We start from the raw sequence: 20,838 nt of genomic DNA, 5'->3' as shown, positions 1-20,838 counted from the left end.
TTTCCCTCGTGGTCCCCCTGTGCTGTCTTTCCCTCGCGGTTGTCAGCTCTTTCACGAGCCTCGATTCAGTATAGAAAGAAAAAAAAAAAATGCAACATGAGGGGCGGGGGAGAGCGAGCGGAGAAAGCTCGTCCCTAGCCGTTCGTCACCCCCCATGTCAACCTACACTACCCTTGCCCCTCCCCGTATTTACAATTTACAAATTCCGTCTCTACCGTATTGTCTTTTCTATATCCCCCTCTAAACCAAATTCGTCAGCCAATCCCTCCCAAGAAGGAAGGGATGGAATTACACACAATGTCTCACCCACGTCATGATGCGTCTTTCATTCCAAATCATCTGCAAAACCTGGTGCGGAGTTCTGTCACCTTGGTGAGTGGATATGGATGGTGCGAAGAGATTTCTTATCCTAACTATCCTCTAATGACATTAACTCTGTTAAACTACCCGGGGTCTTGCCCTGCCAATTCAATTGGCCACTTTACACTATGCGGTTCTAAAAACCAATTCCCATTGACCCACCCTGTGGTGCCTCCCAAATTTGGGGTCTCACTCCCCCAATTTTTCGTACTGTGCCCTCGCACAATTTCGGGGATGGGTCGTGTGGCTCCACCAGCAGGTCTACCTACCTGCGCACCTTCGCCACTGAAGTCGCCACCCGTGCTTGCCTCGCTCCTTGCGACTACCCTACACTGGGGAAGGCCCTCCTGGCTCTCTCACCCCTCTGATGCCATCTCTGGCATTGGGCTACCCGGGTCCTCTCTTCGGATCCTCGGGCCCCACTGAACACTACACTGAACTCTACCTGGCTCCCAGAGCCTACCTGCGGCCTCACCTGGCCGACAGACGACCAGTGGCGGAGTGCCAATTTAACCATATGCACCAACAGGCTCACATGCCCAGCCATTCCACTCACTCATGCACCCCTCAAAGCAACAACTTGCTCCTCCCTGCACCACAGATGTCAATATCCAAACAATTTACCTAAACCCACTACCTACTTTTAAACTACTGTGGAATAGTTCCTATTCTTCTATAAAAGGAAGACTCCACTTTGTTCTTTTAATAAATTTATTAAACTCAAAAGGGGGTAGGGAATTAACGAACTGATTCAATTTATGAATAACTATGAACTAACTAAACTCGACGAAGTCTCGTTCAGCCGGCAGCATGGCCCCAATCTCCTCTCCTTAGGTCCTCGGTCCAGCGCAGCTCCGTGTGTCTCGTTCTCCTCGAATAAGCTCCCTTTTATCTAGAAATTCAGTTCTCCTCTTGTTCGAACTGAATTTCCTTATTCGGGCAAGGAATGTCAGAAATCCGCACCGAGCTGGGCCCAGACAGTGGCCCAGACGGGTCTGGTCTGGTTTGCATTGAACCGAACTACTAAGAGCCATTTCAGACAGTTAGACACAGTTAAAATGATGAAAACATCCTTATCTGTTCCATAGGTCACTCCTCCCTGACCCCTCCGAACCAAGAATGTTCCAAGACTTTTCTGAAAGAGGAAAACACATTTTGCCAGAGGAAAGAATATATAAATAATTATATATTCCTCCACACCTACACAGAGATATATTAAATAATATATATTCATCCACAATTCCTCATTTTTTTCTTTTTGTTTATATTAAACATTAATCTAAACATCAACCTATTTAATATTCGACCCACAAATTTGGTAATCCAATTTTCCCATTCATTAAGGCATACCCCATCATTCTGGAAGAATATGATCACAAAGCATTTCTCTTTCCATATTAATAATGCAATTCACTTCATTTGCATAAAGCATATAACACTTCACTTTTACCAAAACACAATAATTTCAGTTCACCATTAAAATAATAAAACATCTGCAACATTCGGCAATACGTTTGCTTTGACACAAATGTTGACTTTTTATTGAAAAGAAGGGGCTGATCAGTCGTGTTTGAAATTTAAGTATGAAACATTATCTTCTGATGTCTTCATGGCACCTACACTATTTTGCGTAGGATTTTCTGCTGTTGTGATAGCTGGGCAGAGTCACAAACTGACCCTGCTTTGCATGTAACATTCTTGCCACTCTTGCTGTGAGCCACAGTAAACTTGAACAAGGCCTTCATCCAATTGTCGTTGACTTGCCTCCTTACTCATCATGAGTATGGAGCAAGTGTTGATGTGATGTTGGTTTGACCAGCAAGATGTGGAACAGGGATGCCGAATGCATCCACAATGATGATGTTGGGACCATGGTACTCAAGTTGTCCATGGTCCATACCAGGAGCAACCTGCAGACTTGTGCACAGCTGTTGTGAAGAAAAGGCACAGCCGCTCGCTTGTAGCTCCATGCTGGCTCCCCGGAAGTTGGTGAAGTAATAACACCCGTCACTGCATCCCGTGGAAGTTGCAGGTAAACTGTCGGCGTCCTGCCATTGCTGACGTAATGAATGTAGGTGAACAAAGTAGGTGATCGCCCTTCTTTCATATGTTGCAGTGTGATCCAGGCCAATGATCACATAAGTCTCCCTTGGTGAAGGGAAGCATCCATCTCCAAGTTACAAAGGAGAATGTCTTCATCATTCTTTGAGAAGGAGGGTGTATGCCAAGATTAACTTCATTTTTAGCCACAAATTTTCTTTTTCGAACTTCTTTCCAGTTGTCGTTATCATTCCATTTGAAATGGGACCTGGTCTTTCCTTTACTCAGCCACATTTATATCTGCTCGCCACACAGATTGAATCAGATGGGGTACATTGTAACATGAAATCAGTATATTTTAACTAATCATGTATATCTTATAACAGGTTCACACAAATAATATTCAAATCAGGTATATGTTTTATACTACTAAACTAAGAATAACATCCACAATTTCTTTCAGGTTCATATAATTCAAAAATTAAACTCATGCAGTTATTTTAACACTACTCAAAGAAATAAATGCATTATTAGTTGAGTGTATATAAGTAAAATCACAAACAGGAATATCTAATTCCCAACAAATCTTGCAAACAGCAAACTATGCATAATGTATTATTAGCATAGTCCTCCCCACTTTTTTTTTTTTTTTTTAATAGGGTAACTTATGGTGGTATGAGTTCACTAACTTGTAAAACGGACACAATTCACAATGGTTTGTTATGCCCTTATCTTAGCTCTACTGTACTCATTTGGAACATCACTTGATTCAATCTCTTAATCTCAGCATTTATGTTGCCATCAAAGTCTTCCTCTTGTGGTTCCACATGTATTTCCTCATTTGTTGCTTCATTTATTTCTGCACGTGGTGCTTCATGCACTATCATAGTGTTATTTGTTATCTTATTTAAACCCACCGTCACTAAGGTTTTCAAGCAAGCCATATCACTAAAACTATTGCCAATATAACAACTAATCCATCAAACAAGTATTGGAGTATCTTAGCTGCCACTCCTCCCAATGTGTTTTCCAACCATGCAAAGGCACCCCCTTTTACATAATCGTGATATCTTGCTCCCTCTTGTCTTATTGTATCGGCTATGTTATAAATGTCTCCCGAATTATCAGGTATATATGTACAACAATCTGTACCAATCACTGCGCATGTACCTCCTTTTTCTGCTAACAGCATATCTAATGCCATACGATTTTGTACGGCCATGGTTCTTGTCGCTGCCAGCTCACTTGTAAGGTTTGTCAATCCACTTGCCGTTTTATTTGCCAATGTTTCTATAGCCAATGCCATTTGCCGTAGCTCATGGCCTGCCTTCCAGGTTCCATAAAATGTAAATACTACCATTCCAACCCATTCTCCCATACTAACAGTTCTTTTCTGCCTAGCATGTAGGATGCGCATTGGTGACTCTGTTAACAAGTGCATGTGTGGAAGTACAAACCCAAGAAAGCACGATCCTGACCATGCCAGTGGGAGATATGCATACGCCTTGTGTCCACATATAAAATATGTATTATTATAGGTCCATGTAGTATCTGTCATCCAAGTTCCTTCCCAATCCAAAGATATAATCTTTAAGCTAGTGTCCTTTACTGGGACAAGCAATCTTATATAGCCCAATTTGTAACTATACTGGTGGCAGGTGGAGTTTCCCATCAACTTATTATTCTCCTTGGTTCGATGTCGGACGAAACATAGGAGCCCTTGCATTTGTTGTTGAATAGTTACGGAAGGGGGCATAACTTCATTGTCATATTTAGGCCTATAACTGTCTGCAAATTCCTCGCATTGATATCCCCCTTTTTCCCAACCAACATTCCCTAGCATCATCGCCATTGGTAAATAAGTTTTTGTTGCTACCAACCTCTTTGGGAAGCGACTACATAATTCATCCCAACCAAAGGGAACTGCCTCAAATGGTACTCCGTTCTCACTAGAATGTGGCATTTGTGTGCATATCCAACAATTACTTTCATTTGCTATATCAGCCCTTGTGTGGGCTAAATGTAAAAAAGTATTAATCCCGTGTAATCCATCGGGTTCTAAAGGTGTGTCCCTATCTTCCATCAAACTTCTCCTTTGTTTATGTCGTACTGCATAATCATATATCTGTATGTCGGCCACCAATGTTGCGTTTTGTTCTTTCATTACCCCGAAGTAATGCATGCAACACAGAGTCCCCACTACTAGAGACCTCATTCCTAGGATGAATATCAGCATTTTCAAGGAGTATCTGAAGTAGAAGTCTTTGTTTTCCCCTGATTTGTCGCCTTGTCTTGATAAGGTCTTTCCCTTTGTCCCACCTGTATCCATCTGTAAAAACATGTAAGCTACCCCTTGTATATGTTCATACCTATAACATAATTATATGTCAATGACATTCAACATGATATACCAAACTAACGAGCTTCCTAACAGGTAAATAAAGGAAACACTTTAATATTTAGCATAAATCTGATTACTTGCCTTACCCTGCTCCCCCTATCTCCCGGGGTCCATATTTGTCTCTATTCTTAGCAACTACCTATGGTCTGTCAATTCATTCCAAAATACCACAACCAAAGGTTTTAACCAAAGCTCTACCAAACTATTTCCAATGTGAACTCAAAATACTAGTGAAACAATCAATTCAAAGAATTAACTTCAAAGGGTCAACAAATTCATTTTAGAAACAGATCTAATTTTCTTTCTATTGCTACAAGGAAGAACAATAGTTCTTATAAGTCTTTGTAATATCTCATGTAATTTATCCAGCATCGAAGAATTTATTTACTATCCATTCCCCTTCTGTTTACCAGTAACTTTGTTTACACACCATAACTTAATTTGATAAATCCCATGTGTACAGCTACCACTTATTGAAACCCCTATGTTTTTTTTTTGAAAATATTCAAATAAGTGGTTTTACGCCCCTTTAACTGTTGCTCATCCAGTTCTGTGCAACTAGTGAATATTACTAACACCTGTATGCCAATATAGGTGTTAGATAAACAAAATATGTTGCAGGTACATGTAACATCGCGTTCTGAGTTTAAATAACGTAACAGCGCGTTCATGTCTGCCCCTTGGTTTTAAGATGCACAATGCATTCCGTTTTAAAACTTACAATAGTTCAATTCAGCAAAATTTTCTTTACTATCTGCCCATATCATCTATGCCTAAAACATATCCGTAGATACAGCACAATTTATATGCTGATTAAAGTCCAGTTTATATATGTCAAAATCCATGAGCAGAGTACTCTGGGAAGTCAGTATAAGACCTCTTCCAAATTTCGCTAATTTTGTACTCCCTCATCTTTTATGAAGCTCATATCCATAAATAGCTTTTTATTCTCATATAAATTCTATTTAACAACGGAATCCCAAAACTCCTCACAATTTTACTATTAATTAATGGCTGCTCATAACCCAGCACATCAAATCTGTATATTCCATCTCCCTTAACAAAAGAGATAATGTTCATAATCAAATTATATTTCTATTTGAATTTACGAATTCTCTGGATATTTAATCCCATCCACATGAAACTATCTATCTCCAGACAAGGCACACTGTCGGTGTCAACAATCTTGTAAGATTGATACACAAAAAACAAAAACACTAACATTAAAAAACCACCTTTAGAGGCCATTTTTCCCCGCAAAGCGGGGGTTGGCCTTTTTCGGGAACCGTGGTTGTTGTTGTTTTTTGGTCCCCTTTTGAAGCAATGTTTTACGGCCGGATGCCCTTCCTGACGCCAACCCTTTTTGCCGCCTTTAACGACAAACAGGGAATTACCAGTGAACTGGTACTCAATTAGCCGACCTCGGAAGGATGACAGGCTGAGTCAACCCCCCTGGCGTTAATTCAGCGATCGACCGGGATTCGAACCCAGGATCCTAGGATCCTAAGCCGGCACCCTAGCCGCTAGCCCAACACCAGGGTCAAACACTAACATTGACACACAAAAATACCCACACACACATGCATTATGCGTATTTGTTTGCGTTGGAACCATTATTTACAGATCAGGATGGGTGTCAATTTTATTGCAATTTCATAAAATTTGTCCTTCAACTTTATAAATGCTAATACACAAATGGACCAAAAAGCTTATTCTTAGAAAACTCCTATGATGTCACATTTAAATTACCCTTTCAGTTCCCACAATTAAAAAAAAAAAACCCACCTTTAGAGGCCATTTTTCCCCGCAAGCGGGGGTTGGCCTTTTTCGGGAACTGTGGTTGTTGTTGTTTTTCGGTCCCCTTTTTGAAGCAATGTTTTACGGCCGGATGCCCTTCCTGACGCCAACCCTTTTTGCCGCCTTTAACGACAAGCAGGGAATTACCAGTGAACTGGTACTCAATTGGCCGACCTCGGAAGGATGACAGGCTGAGTCAACCCCCCTGGCGTTAATTCAGCGATTGACCGGGATTCGAACCCAGGATCCTAGGATCCTAAACCGGCACCCTAGCCGCTAGCCCAACACCAGGGATTACCCAACACCAACAACATCAGTTCCCACAATAATTTATCCAAATTTGACTACACACCCATTTACATGTCAGTCGTCCACTGACCTATCAATCATGCGGAGCAATAGTCCGAAATTCCCACCTGATCGTCATGTGACTCTTGTCACTTGGTTTCCAAAAAAAAAATGCAAAGCAATTGTTCCAAACTTTTGTAAATTTAAAAATTTTGTGCCCAACATAAAAGATCCAATTTCGGCATTTGATCAATTAATTACTAATTTGCTAACAAGCCAAAAAAGTAAAAACCATCCTTGCTCCGAAAACTTTTCAGACACAAGAAGCGTCAACAGTTATTCATATTGGTCTAGTGGTTTAATCTGTTGAGGCCAATCGTCATTTGGGATCTGCAGCAATGAAGGCCTAATCGTTGTCTGAGGTATCGATAAGCACTGGTACACTTGATCTTGGTTTACCCTATGAACTTGTCTTCCTGTTGGCATACTGACATCTTCTTCTCCAGTGTCCCATCTCCCCACACTTGAAACACCGGTTTCTGTCGTTGACTGGTCTGTCCACCTGTTCACTTGTATTGCTGGGCTGCATCTCTAGATCCCTAAGGTGCCACTGCGATCTCTGGTTATCTCCTGAAACACGAAAAAATTCTCTGTACTGTTCTTTTTGGGGAGACAAATGGGAATCAGATGGGACAACTGTCACTTTTATTACAGTTTTCGAGGGCAGTTGTGCATTTATCTCTTCCACTATATCCCGTATTCTTTTTAGTTTAAATTCTAGGTCCGTCATCCGTTCTTGCTGTTCCCATTTCCTGGATTCAACATCCCAATAATGGAATGCAAGCCAGTCTACTGTGAAATTCTGTTGCTTCCTGGCTTTCAATTCTTGTCCTAATCTCTCCAATCGACTTCGCTCAAATGTACCATCTTTTGGAAACTCCTTAGCATGTCCCTTTGTCCACAAATACCAATTTTCAACCTCTCTAATAGCCTCTTCACCATATCGGTCGTACATATAATTGATACAAACACCTCTTTGGGACAAGTCCAATTGACCTTGCTTCTTCTTGCTGACTCCACTCCCCATTACACCTGTGTGTGAGTAACACTCTATATGCACGCAATGTACCAGATAACTACCAAGACTACACTTTAGATTACACCTGCACCCACTATTGACTGTGTGTACTGCAAAAAATCGCTGAAATTCGTTCCACCTTAGACAGAGTAATGTTGAATGCGCGATTTCCTAGCTTATTTCCTATAAGCTCGACTCCGTAGTCTCCCAGGAAGTATCTCTCCACCTTTGCAATTGATGACTTCAAGTGATTGCCAGAGAGTCTCCCTGTCCTGTGGCTTGTCCACACCCCAATCGCACCGATCGGTGTTGTAGTTGGGTCCAATGGATCAGTAAAAATGGGTGAATCCACAGATATCCCGTGCTGTTGGAGGGGAAATCACACGGAATAGTAACCACATATATATTATATATCTACTCACCACCTTGCTCTTTTCCAAGGTTGTCTTCACATTAATGTCTCACAAATATCTCAAAACTCCTTTGTTGAGACTTCATCTTCATCAATCAATCAATCAATTCAATTAAATCAATTCATCAATCTTCATCAATAAATCACATTAACCAATCAGATAACTCTATACCTAAGCCGTTTCCCAATGTTGCCAGAACAGTTCCATCCACTGATGGAGATATATGATCATTGGTCGTCACCTTTGACCTATACCTTTTGTCAATTGACAAATCACCGTTCTGCCTCTGGATCATATCTGACATATTTTTCAATCTTGTCTGGTCATTATATCACAAATTCAAGCTTAGCAACCACTGAAGGCAACCCAACCCTCCATTTGTGAAATAGTCAGCCAAGATCAATCAAACAGGTATGAGACAGGCCACTGAGAACATGTCCCAATTTAAATGGTAGCCAAACGTCTTGACAAATAAAATTCCGTAATTCATAATATTTGCCAATTTTAATCCAAGCATGCTGAAATGTTGACACTTCATTTAACCCTATTACTTGTCATGCTTCATTAATCTTACAGGGCTCAAAGGTTGTCCTCTAAGCCCGTGCAATCATTTTACACCGAAAACCTCATGATCGTATTCCTGTCAATAATAACATCATGATTTTAAAATCATCATCATAATTATCATCACTATTTTAATCATGGTCATATCATAATCATCTATTTAAAAAACAAACATTGCCTTTATCACCACAGCCATGTGGTATACTCAACAATAAAAAATAAAACTGCCTATAGCAAAAGGCTACCTCCTGACCACTTAGTATACCTATTGACAAGAAGTTATAGCAATATCGAATAATCGTTAAAAATTTTAAAAAAATTAAATTCACATCTAATTCGCCTGCCGCTTTATCGTACCAAAAATCGTAAAATATAATCAACAAACAAAGATAACAATAAATATTTCCCCCATTTAAAAGAACAAACATTCCCCCAAAAAAATAAGAAGACACCAATACAGGGCTTTGTGCATCTTTAGATGCTATGTGGATTCCGCCCACCGACCACATTTAATTAAAACAATTAAAAGAACAAACATTTCAAAAAAATAAGCAAGACAGGGCTTTGTGCGTCTTTACATGCTATGTGGATTTCGCCCACCGACCACATTTAATTCAAAAAAATAAGCAAGACAGGGCTTTGTGCATCTTTACATGCTATGTGGATTTCGCCCACCGACCTCATTTAATTCAAAAAAATAAGCAAGACAGGGCTTTGTGCATCTTTACATGCTATGTGGATTTTGCCCACCGACCACATTTAATTCAAAAAAATAAGCAAGACAGGGCTTTGTGCATCTTTACATGCTATGTGGATTTCACCCACCGACCACATTTAATTCAAAAAAATAAGCAAGACAAAAAAAAAGAAAAAAAAAGAAAAAGAAGAAGCACTCATTTCCAAATTAAAATAAAAAATCAATCCTTTATTTGAAAATAAAGAAGAAGAAGAAGCACGACTCATTTTCAAATCAAAAATCAAAATCAATTCTTTATTGAAAAATAAAGAAAAAGACAAATAAATTAAATGAGAGCTTGACATAGGACCAAGCCACCATTAGGGGTGTTAATACTGTGCGAAATATGACACTCATTGTCATTATCCTAAAGATAGCTGTGTATTATTGGTCGCACTCATTACTTTAGTGTTTTATAATAATAATAATAATAATGCATTTATTTTATATAGCGCTTTTCAGGAAGCCCAAAGACGCTTTGACAGAGTGCAAAACATAATGCATAGCAAAACATAAAAACAATTGCAAAAAAGAAGAATCAATAGGGACAATAGAATAATCAACCAGGTATCCCACGCAAGGGACCGTTTCATACACAATCCACACTGCAGCATACCTCGTTTGTCCTGCCGGTGTCTGCCTTCAGGGAAGAGGCTCCAGCATCCCGTAAATTCCCGGTGGACGTGCCTGCGGTTCTGCCCGCCTCACAGCGCCAATTCAAATGACAAAGGACCGCAATCGTCTTTCTGTTGATGTTTCTCTCTTGATGACGGTCCTCGATGTTCACCGCAATGGCATACACTCCAAAACCACCTGATGTCCCGGCGGTCGTGCCGATAACTCTGTCCGCCTCATAACGTCGCTCATAGGCCACAAGCTGAGGCCTATTCATATGCCGCAATTCATATGCTGTAAACCGATTTTCCTTCTGCGATTCCTCTCGGAGGCACGCTCCATGAGTCATACATCCTCTCTCAACAATTCTCTCATCTGTCGTCAACACCACAGATATCCTTCAGCAGTTGCGCATGGGGGAACTGACGACACAGCTGGAGAGGCAAGCCGCTCGCAAAACCGACGCCATTTTGTGTGTGTGTGTGGTTGTTTTTGGTGACTTAATCTGCTCGCCGGGCACTTTTAACCTGGCATTGCTGGCATGAAATCAGTAATTCAAATAATCGTTTGACATAATTTATAACTGTGTTTTTCTACAAGGCTTTCAGAGATTTTTATGTTCATGCTGTCCCCTGCCTTGGTCTATCTGTGCGAACCGTTACACTCATAATTTAACCATTTGAACTGTGTCGTATCATCGCACTCATTACTTTATCACTATGGGGCCATGGTTTGAGGGAGAGGGGGAAAAGAAAAGAGAAGTGAGACAAAAAAAAAATTAATAAAAATAATAAGAGAAAAAAAAGAGAAAAAAAGAAAAAATCACAATCATGCCCTCAAAAATCATCACAATGTTCTGATTGCAGTTCAAGGACATCAATGTTCCCTTTTAATAATTCACTTTGAAACCAATTCAAAAGACAAACAAGCATAATCCCTTTCTCAATTTGGTCCAACTTCAAGTTTGAAAACTAACGCAAGAAAACTAACGCAAAAACTAACGCAAGAAAACTAACGCAAGCCATAAGGTTTAACCGATTTAAAATATTTTGGAAATTCACAAACTTTATCAAAGGAACCATAATGTGTTGTTCCAAACTCATAATTACAAAACCCATCAGCCAAAAACAATCCTAATAAAATTCAATAGAACACCATTTAACGCAATACAGCCAGATTCTTCATTTACAAGTGGGAAACACAAGTTCGCACCTCGGGGGCCCTCCGAGGAGCGAGAATATGCTTCCCACTCAACCTATGGCCTCCATCAAAAAGAGGATATTACATTTAAACCCATATAGTTGTCCGTCTGCACAGAACAATTTTGGTTTGATGGTGTGTGTTAACAGTCATCTTAAAATCACTGAGAAAAAATTCTGGTCTAAAATCCTAATTTCTGTGCTTATGATAATATTTCCCTATACAACATATGAATATTGATTTATAATAACCCATAAAATTAAAAACATAACATCTCATGGCAAGGCCTCAATTGGAAAAAAAAATTCTAATCCCAAATAAATTTTCTAATATACATTTAATGATTTTGCCTTATAGGTTCTACATCCCAGCGACATGGGATTGGCTCTCATCATTTTGTAGACTAATTGGACGAATCTGAGCTGCCATCCAAGATGGCCACTGAAAAGATGAAAATATCATATTTTCCTCTTTGAGATGCAAATCGAAATAATTACAAATAAAAACGTCATGCTAGAGAACAGGAAGGTGGTGGAAGGGAGCGGGAGGGTGGTTGGGGGAAGGGAGTGGGAAGGCAGAGGGGGTGGAAGACAGGGTGGGAAGAAGAAGGGGTGGATGAAAGTGCAAAGACAAGGGAAAGACAAGTTGGGACAAGCTGCAATAAGGGTTTGAGGGGAGGAGGAGCTGACGGCAGGAGGGAGGGGGGAAGGGGAGGGCAGGACAGGTAATGCAGGGCGATTAGAAGAAGAAGAAGAAGAAGAGAGAAAAAATAAAACAACAACAACAGCACCAACAAAACACCAGCGATTATTTGCTCCATGGAAGCATTTGCTTCCTTGAATGACTCCCTCCAAAATGCATATTTATTCACTCTTATATGAGCCTCAACATGAAAGGGGTACTGAGTCAGTTGCACCCTGACTCAGCTGAGTCAGCATACAGCTGCACCCTTTGTTATCTATCTATAATTCCAGTAATCTGTGTGTGTGTGTGTATGTGTGTGTGTATGTGTGTGTGTATGTCTGTGTGTCTGTGACCGCTGTTTCTCGACAACCACGGGTCCGATATACTTTAAACTTGCCAGGTATATTGCTGGGGACCCGAGGATGTGCCTTTTCAAGGTTTCATATTAATCGGAGAAGTAGTTACCGAGCTATGGCGATTTCTTTGCCAAACTCCGCAAGCCGTTCGCTTTGGACCAAACCATTTCATGTAAATAGAGGGGGGGATTGTCACCGTACTCGCAAGCCGTTCGCTTTGGACCAAACCATTTCATGTAAATAGAGGGGGGGGATTGTCACCGTACTCGCAAGCCGTTCGCTTTGGCTTTGCGAATGGACCAAACCATTTCATGTAAATAGAGGGGGGGGATTGCCACCGTACTCGCAAGCCGTTCGCTTTGGCTTTGCGAATGGACCAAACCATTTCATGTAAATAGAGGGGGGGGATATAATTTTAGATATATATATAGTACGGGCATGCCCTAGTCTATCTATAATTCCAGTAATCTCTGTATGTCTGTGTGTATGTCTGTGTGTATGTGACCGCTGTTTCTCGACAACCACGGGTCCGATATACTTGAAACTTGCCAGGTATATTGCTGGGGACCCGAGGATGTGCCTTTTCAAGGTTTCATATTAATCGGACAAGTAGTTACCGAGCTATGGCGATTTAGCCGTTCGCCGTTCGCTTTGGCTTTGCGAATGGACCAAACCATTTCATGTAAATAGAGGGGGGGGGGGGGGTTCTGTGGTCGTTGCGAATGGACCAAACCATTTCATGTAAATAGAGGGGGGGTTCTGTGGTCGTTACTGCCACGTGGTTTCAAAGTTTTTTTTTGTTGTTGTTGTTTGCACGCATGTTTTTTTGCACGCACGTACGGGCACCCACGTACGGGCACGTCCTAGTATTCATAATGCAAGACAGCCGCGTGTGTGTGTGTGTGTGTGTGTGTGTGTGTGTGTGTGTGTGTGTTACAGAAATGAAAACGAGATGTGTGTGTGTGTTTGTGTGTGTGTGTGTGTGTGTGTGTGTGTGTGTGTATGTGTGTCCACATTTTGTCTACCTCTACAAGAAGACAACGCCAGAAACTCTCCTGCGAAATGGCATGTGTGCTGTTGCTGGTTTTGGAGCGATGACCTTTCTGGCTGCTTTGGGGGCACGTAAACGTTTAAGTCTCTGATAAACGAGCTTTTCAGCCAAACAGATATCCAGCACATCACGAAACGCAAAGATTACCTACCGATGCGTACGAAATAATTATCAGCTCTGTATTTTCACTATGGCAATCAAAGTGAATGCATCTTTTTTTCTCGTTATATTCTTGTGTAAGGACTTTAGTTTCAAACGACTCCCTTGGCAATAATTTCTGTGCTATAGTTGAATGAAGCTCAATGTCTGTCCATAGTGACGCTGTGAGGGTACAAAGCAAATGGCAATTACCCTGTACATATTTCTTGGAGAAAGAACAAAGGCAAACCAATTGTTCATTTATTTTTATTTTTTTGAATAAAATTGAAACTTGTGTGTGTGTGTGTGTGTGTGAAACAGAAATGAAAAACGAGGTGTGTGTGTGTGTGTGTGTGTATGTGTGTGTGTGTGTGTGTATGTGTGTGTGTGTGTGAAAGAGAGGGATAGAATTGTAAGGAACAGAAACGAAAACCGAGATGTGTGTGTGTGTGTGTGTGTGTGTGTGTGTGTGTGTGTGTGTGTGTGTGTGTGTGTGTGTGTGTGTGTGTCATTGTGGGTCCTTATTTCTCTGAAAAACTCGTCAAATGAATTTCAATCAACATGACGTGACAATAAACGTGACAGGTGTACATGTATGATGTCAATCCGGTGATGAAGGTTGGGGTAAGGTGGGGGTGTAAAAGCGCGGAGATCAGGATGTGGTGAGGGTAGAGACGCGGTGATGGGGGGGGGGGGTTCGGGGGGGGGGGAGGAACTCCCGTCTCACTTTGGCGGGTTTTAGGTGTACCGTAATGGTCTTTGTACAGACGGTGTACAGACGTTTTAATTGTGAAGTAAAATACACAGCGCCCCCGCACACTTCAATTGAAACAGGAAAAAATATAATATCAACCAATAATGTCCCAAAAAATAATTGGATGTTGCCACGGAATTTGACGTGTAGACACGTCGCGTATGGCACCCAAAATTTAATTCAAAGTCCGTGCGTTACCAAAACAATCGTTCACAAATGATGTACAGACAATGCGGCGAGATGACATTTTACACAATAAATCTCAAAGACTCGCTTGGAAGTTAACATTTTCGCCACAAGAACTCGCCAATGTGTTTCTGGCGTCCAACTCTCACAGCGATGAGGGCTCTGTGTCCATTAAGCCAGTGTCCCTCTTAGCCTCGGAGCAGGAGATTGTTTGCTAGCTCCCCTGCTCTGTGCTCATGATAGTGAAGTCATTAAAATACACAGTGCGCGTGCACGCGTCTAGCCGATGTGCTACATCCTGGAGCATGCGAATCACACATCATCCCGAGCATTTATTTTATCCTGCCTGTGAAACACAATGACGACTCAATCCAGCGTGAGCCTCGACCACAGGAAATAGATTTTGACCACACAAAAAAAAAAAAAAAAATTGTGCTTTTCTGCTAGTCTTCACAAACCCTCGCATATTCGTTAAAAAATCAATAATTACACAGGTTCTTTATCGTATTGTGCAGATGACAAAAACGGGATACTTACCCTTAAATCCTCTCTTCCTGCACAGTCGATCTACGTATTTGGCCACCAATTTGTGGAATAGTTCCTATTCTTCTATAAAAGGAAGACTCCACTTTGTTCTTTTAATAGATTTATTAAACTCAAAAGGGGGTAGGGAATTAACGAACTGATTCAATTTATGAATAACTATATAATATAACCACCTTTAGAGGCCATGTTTCCCCGCAAGCGGGGGTTGGCCTTTTTCGGGAACCGTGGTTGTTGTTGTTTTTCGGTCCCCTTTTTGAAGCAATGTTTTACGGCCGGATGCCCTTCCTGACGCCAACCCTTTTTGCCGCCTTTAACGACAAACAGGGAATTACCAGTGAACTGGTACTCAATTAGCCGACCTCGGAAGGATGAGCAGGCTGAGTCAACCCCCCTGGCGTTAATTCAGCGATTGACCGGGATTCGAACCCAGGATCCTAGGATCCTAAGCTGGCACCCTAGCCGCTAGCCCAACACCAGGGTCACTGGTGTTGAATAACTATGAACTAACTAAACTCGACGAAGTCTCGTTCAGCCGGCAGCATGGCCCCAATCTCCTCTCCTTAGGTCCTCGGTCCAGCGCAGCTCCGTGTGTCTCGTTCTCCTCGAATAAGCTCCCTTTTATCTAGAAATTCAGTTCTCCTCTTGCTCGAACTGAATTTCCTTATTCGGGCAAGGAATGTCAGAAATCCGCACCGAGCTGGGCCCAGACAGTGGCCCAGACGGGTCTGGTCTGGTCTGCATCGAACCGAACTACTAAGAGCCATTTCAGACAGACACAGTTAAAATGATGAAAACACCCTTATCTCTTCCATAGGTCACTCCTCCCTGACCCTTCCGAACCAAGAATGTTCCAAGCCTTTTCTGAAAGAGGAAAACACATTTTGCCAGAGGAAAGAATATATAAATAATTATATATTCCTCCACACCTACACAGAGATATATTAAATAATATATATTCCTCCACACTACCCTCCCCGGGTATTCGTGAAGGGGTCCATCTTCCCCCCATCCACTCCTTCGCACCATGCACTCCACACCACTCATTCCACACTACTCACTCCACACACCATTTATTCCACACACTTGTTCTTCACTTGCATCCCATGCAAGTCAATTCACTCAACGCACTTACACACATCCTCAATACTCCATTAATACACCTTCTCTGGTCATCGCCGACCATTGCCTCATTTCACCAAGTTCATCCACAACCAATTTCACTCAATTCCTCATTTGCGCCTAAAGCTCATCCTCATACTCACACACACAGCATCATCTAACTAACTATTTCCCCTAATACTGGTGCTTTCCCGTCTTCCCTTATACGAAGCACTTCCCTCGTCATTATCCTCCTTCTAATCTGACTACGTCCCCTCTACTTGTATCAATGTCTCTACTTAAATCTTGGACTCTATGGTCATCTCTAAATCCCTAACAATATCCTAGCCCGCCCTTGGCTAGCTTTCACTGCCGTCCCCATAAACTAAAGCTCATGTGCCCCAAAAATGTGAGGTTAATGGTAAAGCTACCATCCGCCATCACTACTGCCATTACTAATCGTCCACTATACTCGAGCCTCGTCGGGTGGGAATACATTCTCGCAGCTCGGCTTCGCAAAGCTGAGCAATGCATGCGGGTGGTCAGTCTCCTGTTGGTTGGGTCCGTCCAGCATTTTCGATTCTGGGGAAGAGGCATACTTGGGCCGAGGTTCCAGGCGCCATCCCTGCGTGAGGCTTTGCGGCCCCATGCACGGTGGCCCAACCTCCCCCGGCCGGAGCACCGCGCCCGCCAGGGGGCGAAGGTCCGACCTCTCCTTCCTCCCCTGGAATCGTGTCGCTTGCCCCTTGCGCCACGGCACGGCACCAACCATACAGGGTGGGGCCCGGCCCGAATCGTGCACGGCACTCCTTGTGAGACTGCCGCGGCAATGATCCCCGCCGGCCCCCGCAGCACACAAAGAACACCACACCCCGAGAGCTCACGTCGGCTGTACGTCGGCCTAAATGCTGCCCCGGTCCGCGTCGATGCTCGAGTCGCATTCTCACACCATGCGACCCGTTTCTCACTCGTACACCGTGGCGCTCCAGCGCCTCCCATACATTCCACACATTTCGTCACTGCACTCGCTCGTGCATACCACCCAGGTGCACTCACGCCACTCACACACTCCATTACACACTTCTCTCGCGCACATCCTGGCGCACTCTCTTTTGTTACGTACTCCGTATCACTCACGGGTGTGCACTCTATTGCACACCCAATCACGAGCTCTGGTGTGCACTCCTGCACACTCTCTACAACACGCTCTGGTGTGCATCCTCTCTCACTCGTGGCCATCGCACACTCTGTTTCACACTCCTGCTCGACGCACTCTTCCCACTCACATTCCGTCATACACTCGCCTTTGGCGCACACCTTTTCCTCACACGCGCGCCATTCGCTTTCACACAGCGCACCACGGACCTTCCACGAGCGCCCGGGTGATGTCGCGATCCCAAGCGCGCGAAAAATCTTTTCCCGCCGAACACTTTCACGCCATACATTTTCGTGCCATACACAGCCCTACTCACCTTCGGGACCCTTTTCCGCAGCAGCGCCTGCAAATTCTCATTGGGGTTAGGCAGCACAACATCACGATGCGAACACAGACTTTGCGTGCATTCCATCTTTTTCTCCCATTCAATTCCTATCTCTGCCGTCTCCTCAACCCCAATTTCAACTATAATTTCTTTTTCTTTATTAAGCTCGACGACCGCTGGTGCACATAAAAGAAAATTTTCCAATTCGGCGGCCGTCTGCTTTTCCATACCCCGTGTCGCGATTTCTACCCCAGTCATTTTAACTGCGCCCTGCTCCGGCTCGCTTTCCCCATGTTCCTCACGTCGCGCTACCCCGTCGCGTACCAATGTGACCTCTTCGCCCACGCTCAACATGTGCCCAATGTTCTCCCCTGCCTTCTTCCTATTCCTCTCCATTCGATCCAACGTTTTGTTAATTTCCTGTCTTGACACTCCCACGATTGCTAAGAGTTCCGTTATGAATGATTGCATGTCAACACCCGCCTGCACAGCGGGCTTGGCTGCCGCTGCCTCGTGCGAGGTGCCGCCATTTTCTACTCCTGCTACCGGCCCCTCTTCTGCTTCCTCCTCTATTTCTCCCAATTCTTCCCGGGGGCCCTGGGTCATCGATTCTAATTCCTCCTCTACCTCATCATTTACCCCCACCGGCATCCGACCGTCTTGGCTATCCATGGCACGAATACAATTTGGTTGTTAATAAAATCTCGGCCGCTCGTAATTTTGAGTGTGTTAGGCGCACTTCGGGTCAAATCCCACTTCCCTGACACCAATTGTTGCGGCAAATATGCAAAATTGGTGTCCAAAATTTGGTCTAAAAAATTTAGTCCCAGGTTCCAAATCCCCACTCCTGACTACCAAATGTTGCGGATCTCCTCGTCGGCCTTTCCCCTTACCAAGGGGGGGTTAGACCCCTTGTCTTTTACGAGCCGACGGGATCCGGGGCTATTACGTTCCTTCCGGACGGCGTTGAATAGGGTGGTAGGCCGAATTCCTATTACCTAAGTACCAACGCCGCCCAGGAAGCAAGGAAATAAACCCCGCCCGAATCACAGTTATAGGTGGAAACGCCGAGCGATAGCGAACCGTGACCCGGGCCGTTAACAAGGACTAACCCCGATCTGAGCAGTTCCGAATCGTGCCACGCTTACCCAATGGAGGAAAACACTGATACGGTCGAATCAGGAAAGACAGGAAGAACAGATTGGTTTATTCACAATTTGTACAGGAAGGAGAAGAAGAACACACAGTGCAGCTTATTACAGTCTTAACTTAACCCAGGGCACGGGCCCGTTTCACACTCAGACACTCACACAGGGATTGCAGATGGTCAGGGTGATGGTCCAGGGATGATGGCGTCCAGGCAGTTTTCTCCGGTCCCCGACTTGCACCGCGAAGAAGATGGTCAGGGCGGCAGAAGCTCCCCACGGGTCGTTGACGCGGATCGGACAATTACGGGGTTAAATGCGGGGCGAAAGGTAAGGCTGGCTGGGCGGTTACTTGCGACCACGGTCGCGTATGTAATAGATGAACCGGGCTTGGCGGTTATACTTGCGGTCACGGCCGCGTACGTAATAGGAGAACCGGCGCTATATGTGCTCCCAATACAGTTCAATGGCAAAGCGCCTCTCCCGCAGAAGTCCTCTCACAGAGCGCAAATTGGGCAAGTCCTCTTACAGTGCGCGTATCCTCTGCAAGTTCTCTTTCAACGAATCCTTTACCATGCGCAAGCTCAAACGTGCGAGTCCTCAACAGTCCTTTCACAAAGCCCTCTCCAAACGAGTCCTGTTCAAGGGCTTTGTGCGTGCGCTTATATAGCCTTTTCAGCGAACCTTTCAGCACTTGCTAGATGCGCCCTTACCACGCCCTCTCAAGCCATGCTCACCGAGCCCTGGTTGGTTGTTGCCCTTACCGTCACCGCCTTCTGACATGCTGCTTGATGCGGCCACACCTCGTCCTCGCGCTCCTCCCTCTTTCCAGGCCTACCTCGTGGCATTTGACTGGTTTTGAGCGAAACCCAAGGGCAGCGAACGCTGCTGGCAAACGAGGTGGATTAGCCGAATCGGGGCGCGGGATGGATGCTGCTCAACGAGGTAGATTTGGAGGGTGGAGGCAAAATGAACGGGATATAAGGTTGTTTCTTTTACACAACGCAGGTATCACTAGTGGAAATGGCCTTATCGTCACACATACTATGACATAACTAATGTTCTAAGGGGCCTACGTGTTGCTTGTGGACTAACTATGGGGGCAAACCTTTAACCTTTAATGATCAATATGTACACTCTGAAAACCGTAACAGTATTTTAGTAAATTTGTTGTTGTCACACACGCACAAGACTTGTTCTTTGAGATGTTCTTTTTATGCGATGGTAAGTTCTGAGTGTTGTATGAAAGACCTATTGGCAGATATCCATGGAAAACTGTCTTTGTTTGGCTTGAGAATATTTCTGCTGTGAATTTGTTGATTTTTTGTTTTTTCCCACTCACCTGTTACAATTTTGTTCCTGCCTCAGCGAGTGGCTTGTTGACATGGCGTCCCACATCGGTGGATCCCACATTTGCCATCATACTCGCTACAAACGGCAAAGCCACTGGACAGCTTGCTCTCACTCTCGTTGTGTGTGGCTGTATGAACAATGGAACTTGTGACTATGAACTAGAATCTTCATTGGAAACTGGAGACAGCAACAGCACATTCAAGGCATGTCTCTGATTTCTGTTTTGAATTACCTGTGGATTGGCAGCCATTTGTAATCGCTAATTAAACAAGTTCTCATTTAAAAATAAACAAAGCTTCGTTCTTTTCCACAAAATGATCACATTGATTGTAAATTAGGTTTTCCTGCTCTGTACTCCTATCTGAGTATGAAGCTCATTATGTTTGATCGGAAATCAAATTCTGTACACCTGTTGATCAAAAATAAACTCTATAAATGTTACGGGATCAATAAACATGTGCCACATCGACTATTGCCATGTGGATCGTGACCAACAGGATGTACCTGACACACATCACCCTACTTGTTGCTCACCTAAACAAACAGACAGCCAT

General features: G+C 43.5%; 1 protein-coding gene across 1 annotated transcript in view; it reads left to right on the top strand.

Annotated features, from left to right (window-relative positions):
- Positions 1–20,838, top strand: part of LOC137425815 (uncharacterized) — a 1,363,480-nt gene that overhangs the window by 135,258 nt on the left and 1,207,384 nt on the right. The window contains exon 63 of the mRNA XM_078775194.1: positions 20,300–20,487. Within this exon, the coding sequence (XP_078631320.1) occupies positions 20,300–20,487 (188 nt within the window). The remainder of the gene's footprint in view (positions 1–20,299; positions 20,488–20,838) is intronic.

The sequence above is a fragment of the Myxine glutinosa genome, chromosome 4 (assembly GCF_964187855.1).
Source record: "Myxine glutinosa chromosome 4, kmMyxGlut1.1, whole genome shotgun sequence".
NCBI classification, from domain to species: domain Eukaryota; kingdom Metazoa; phylum Chordata; class Myxini; order Myxiniformes; family Myxinidae; genus Myxine; species Myxine glutinosa.
This window is presented reverse-complemented; position numbering and strand designations above follow the sequence as displayed.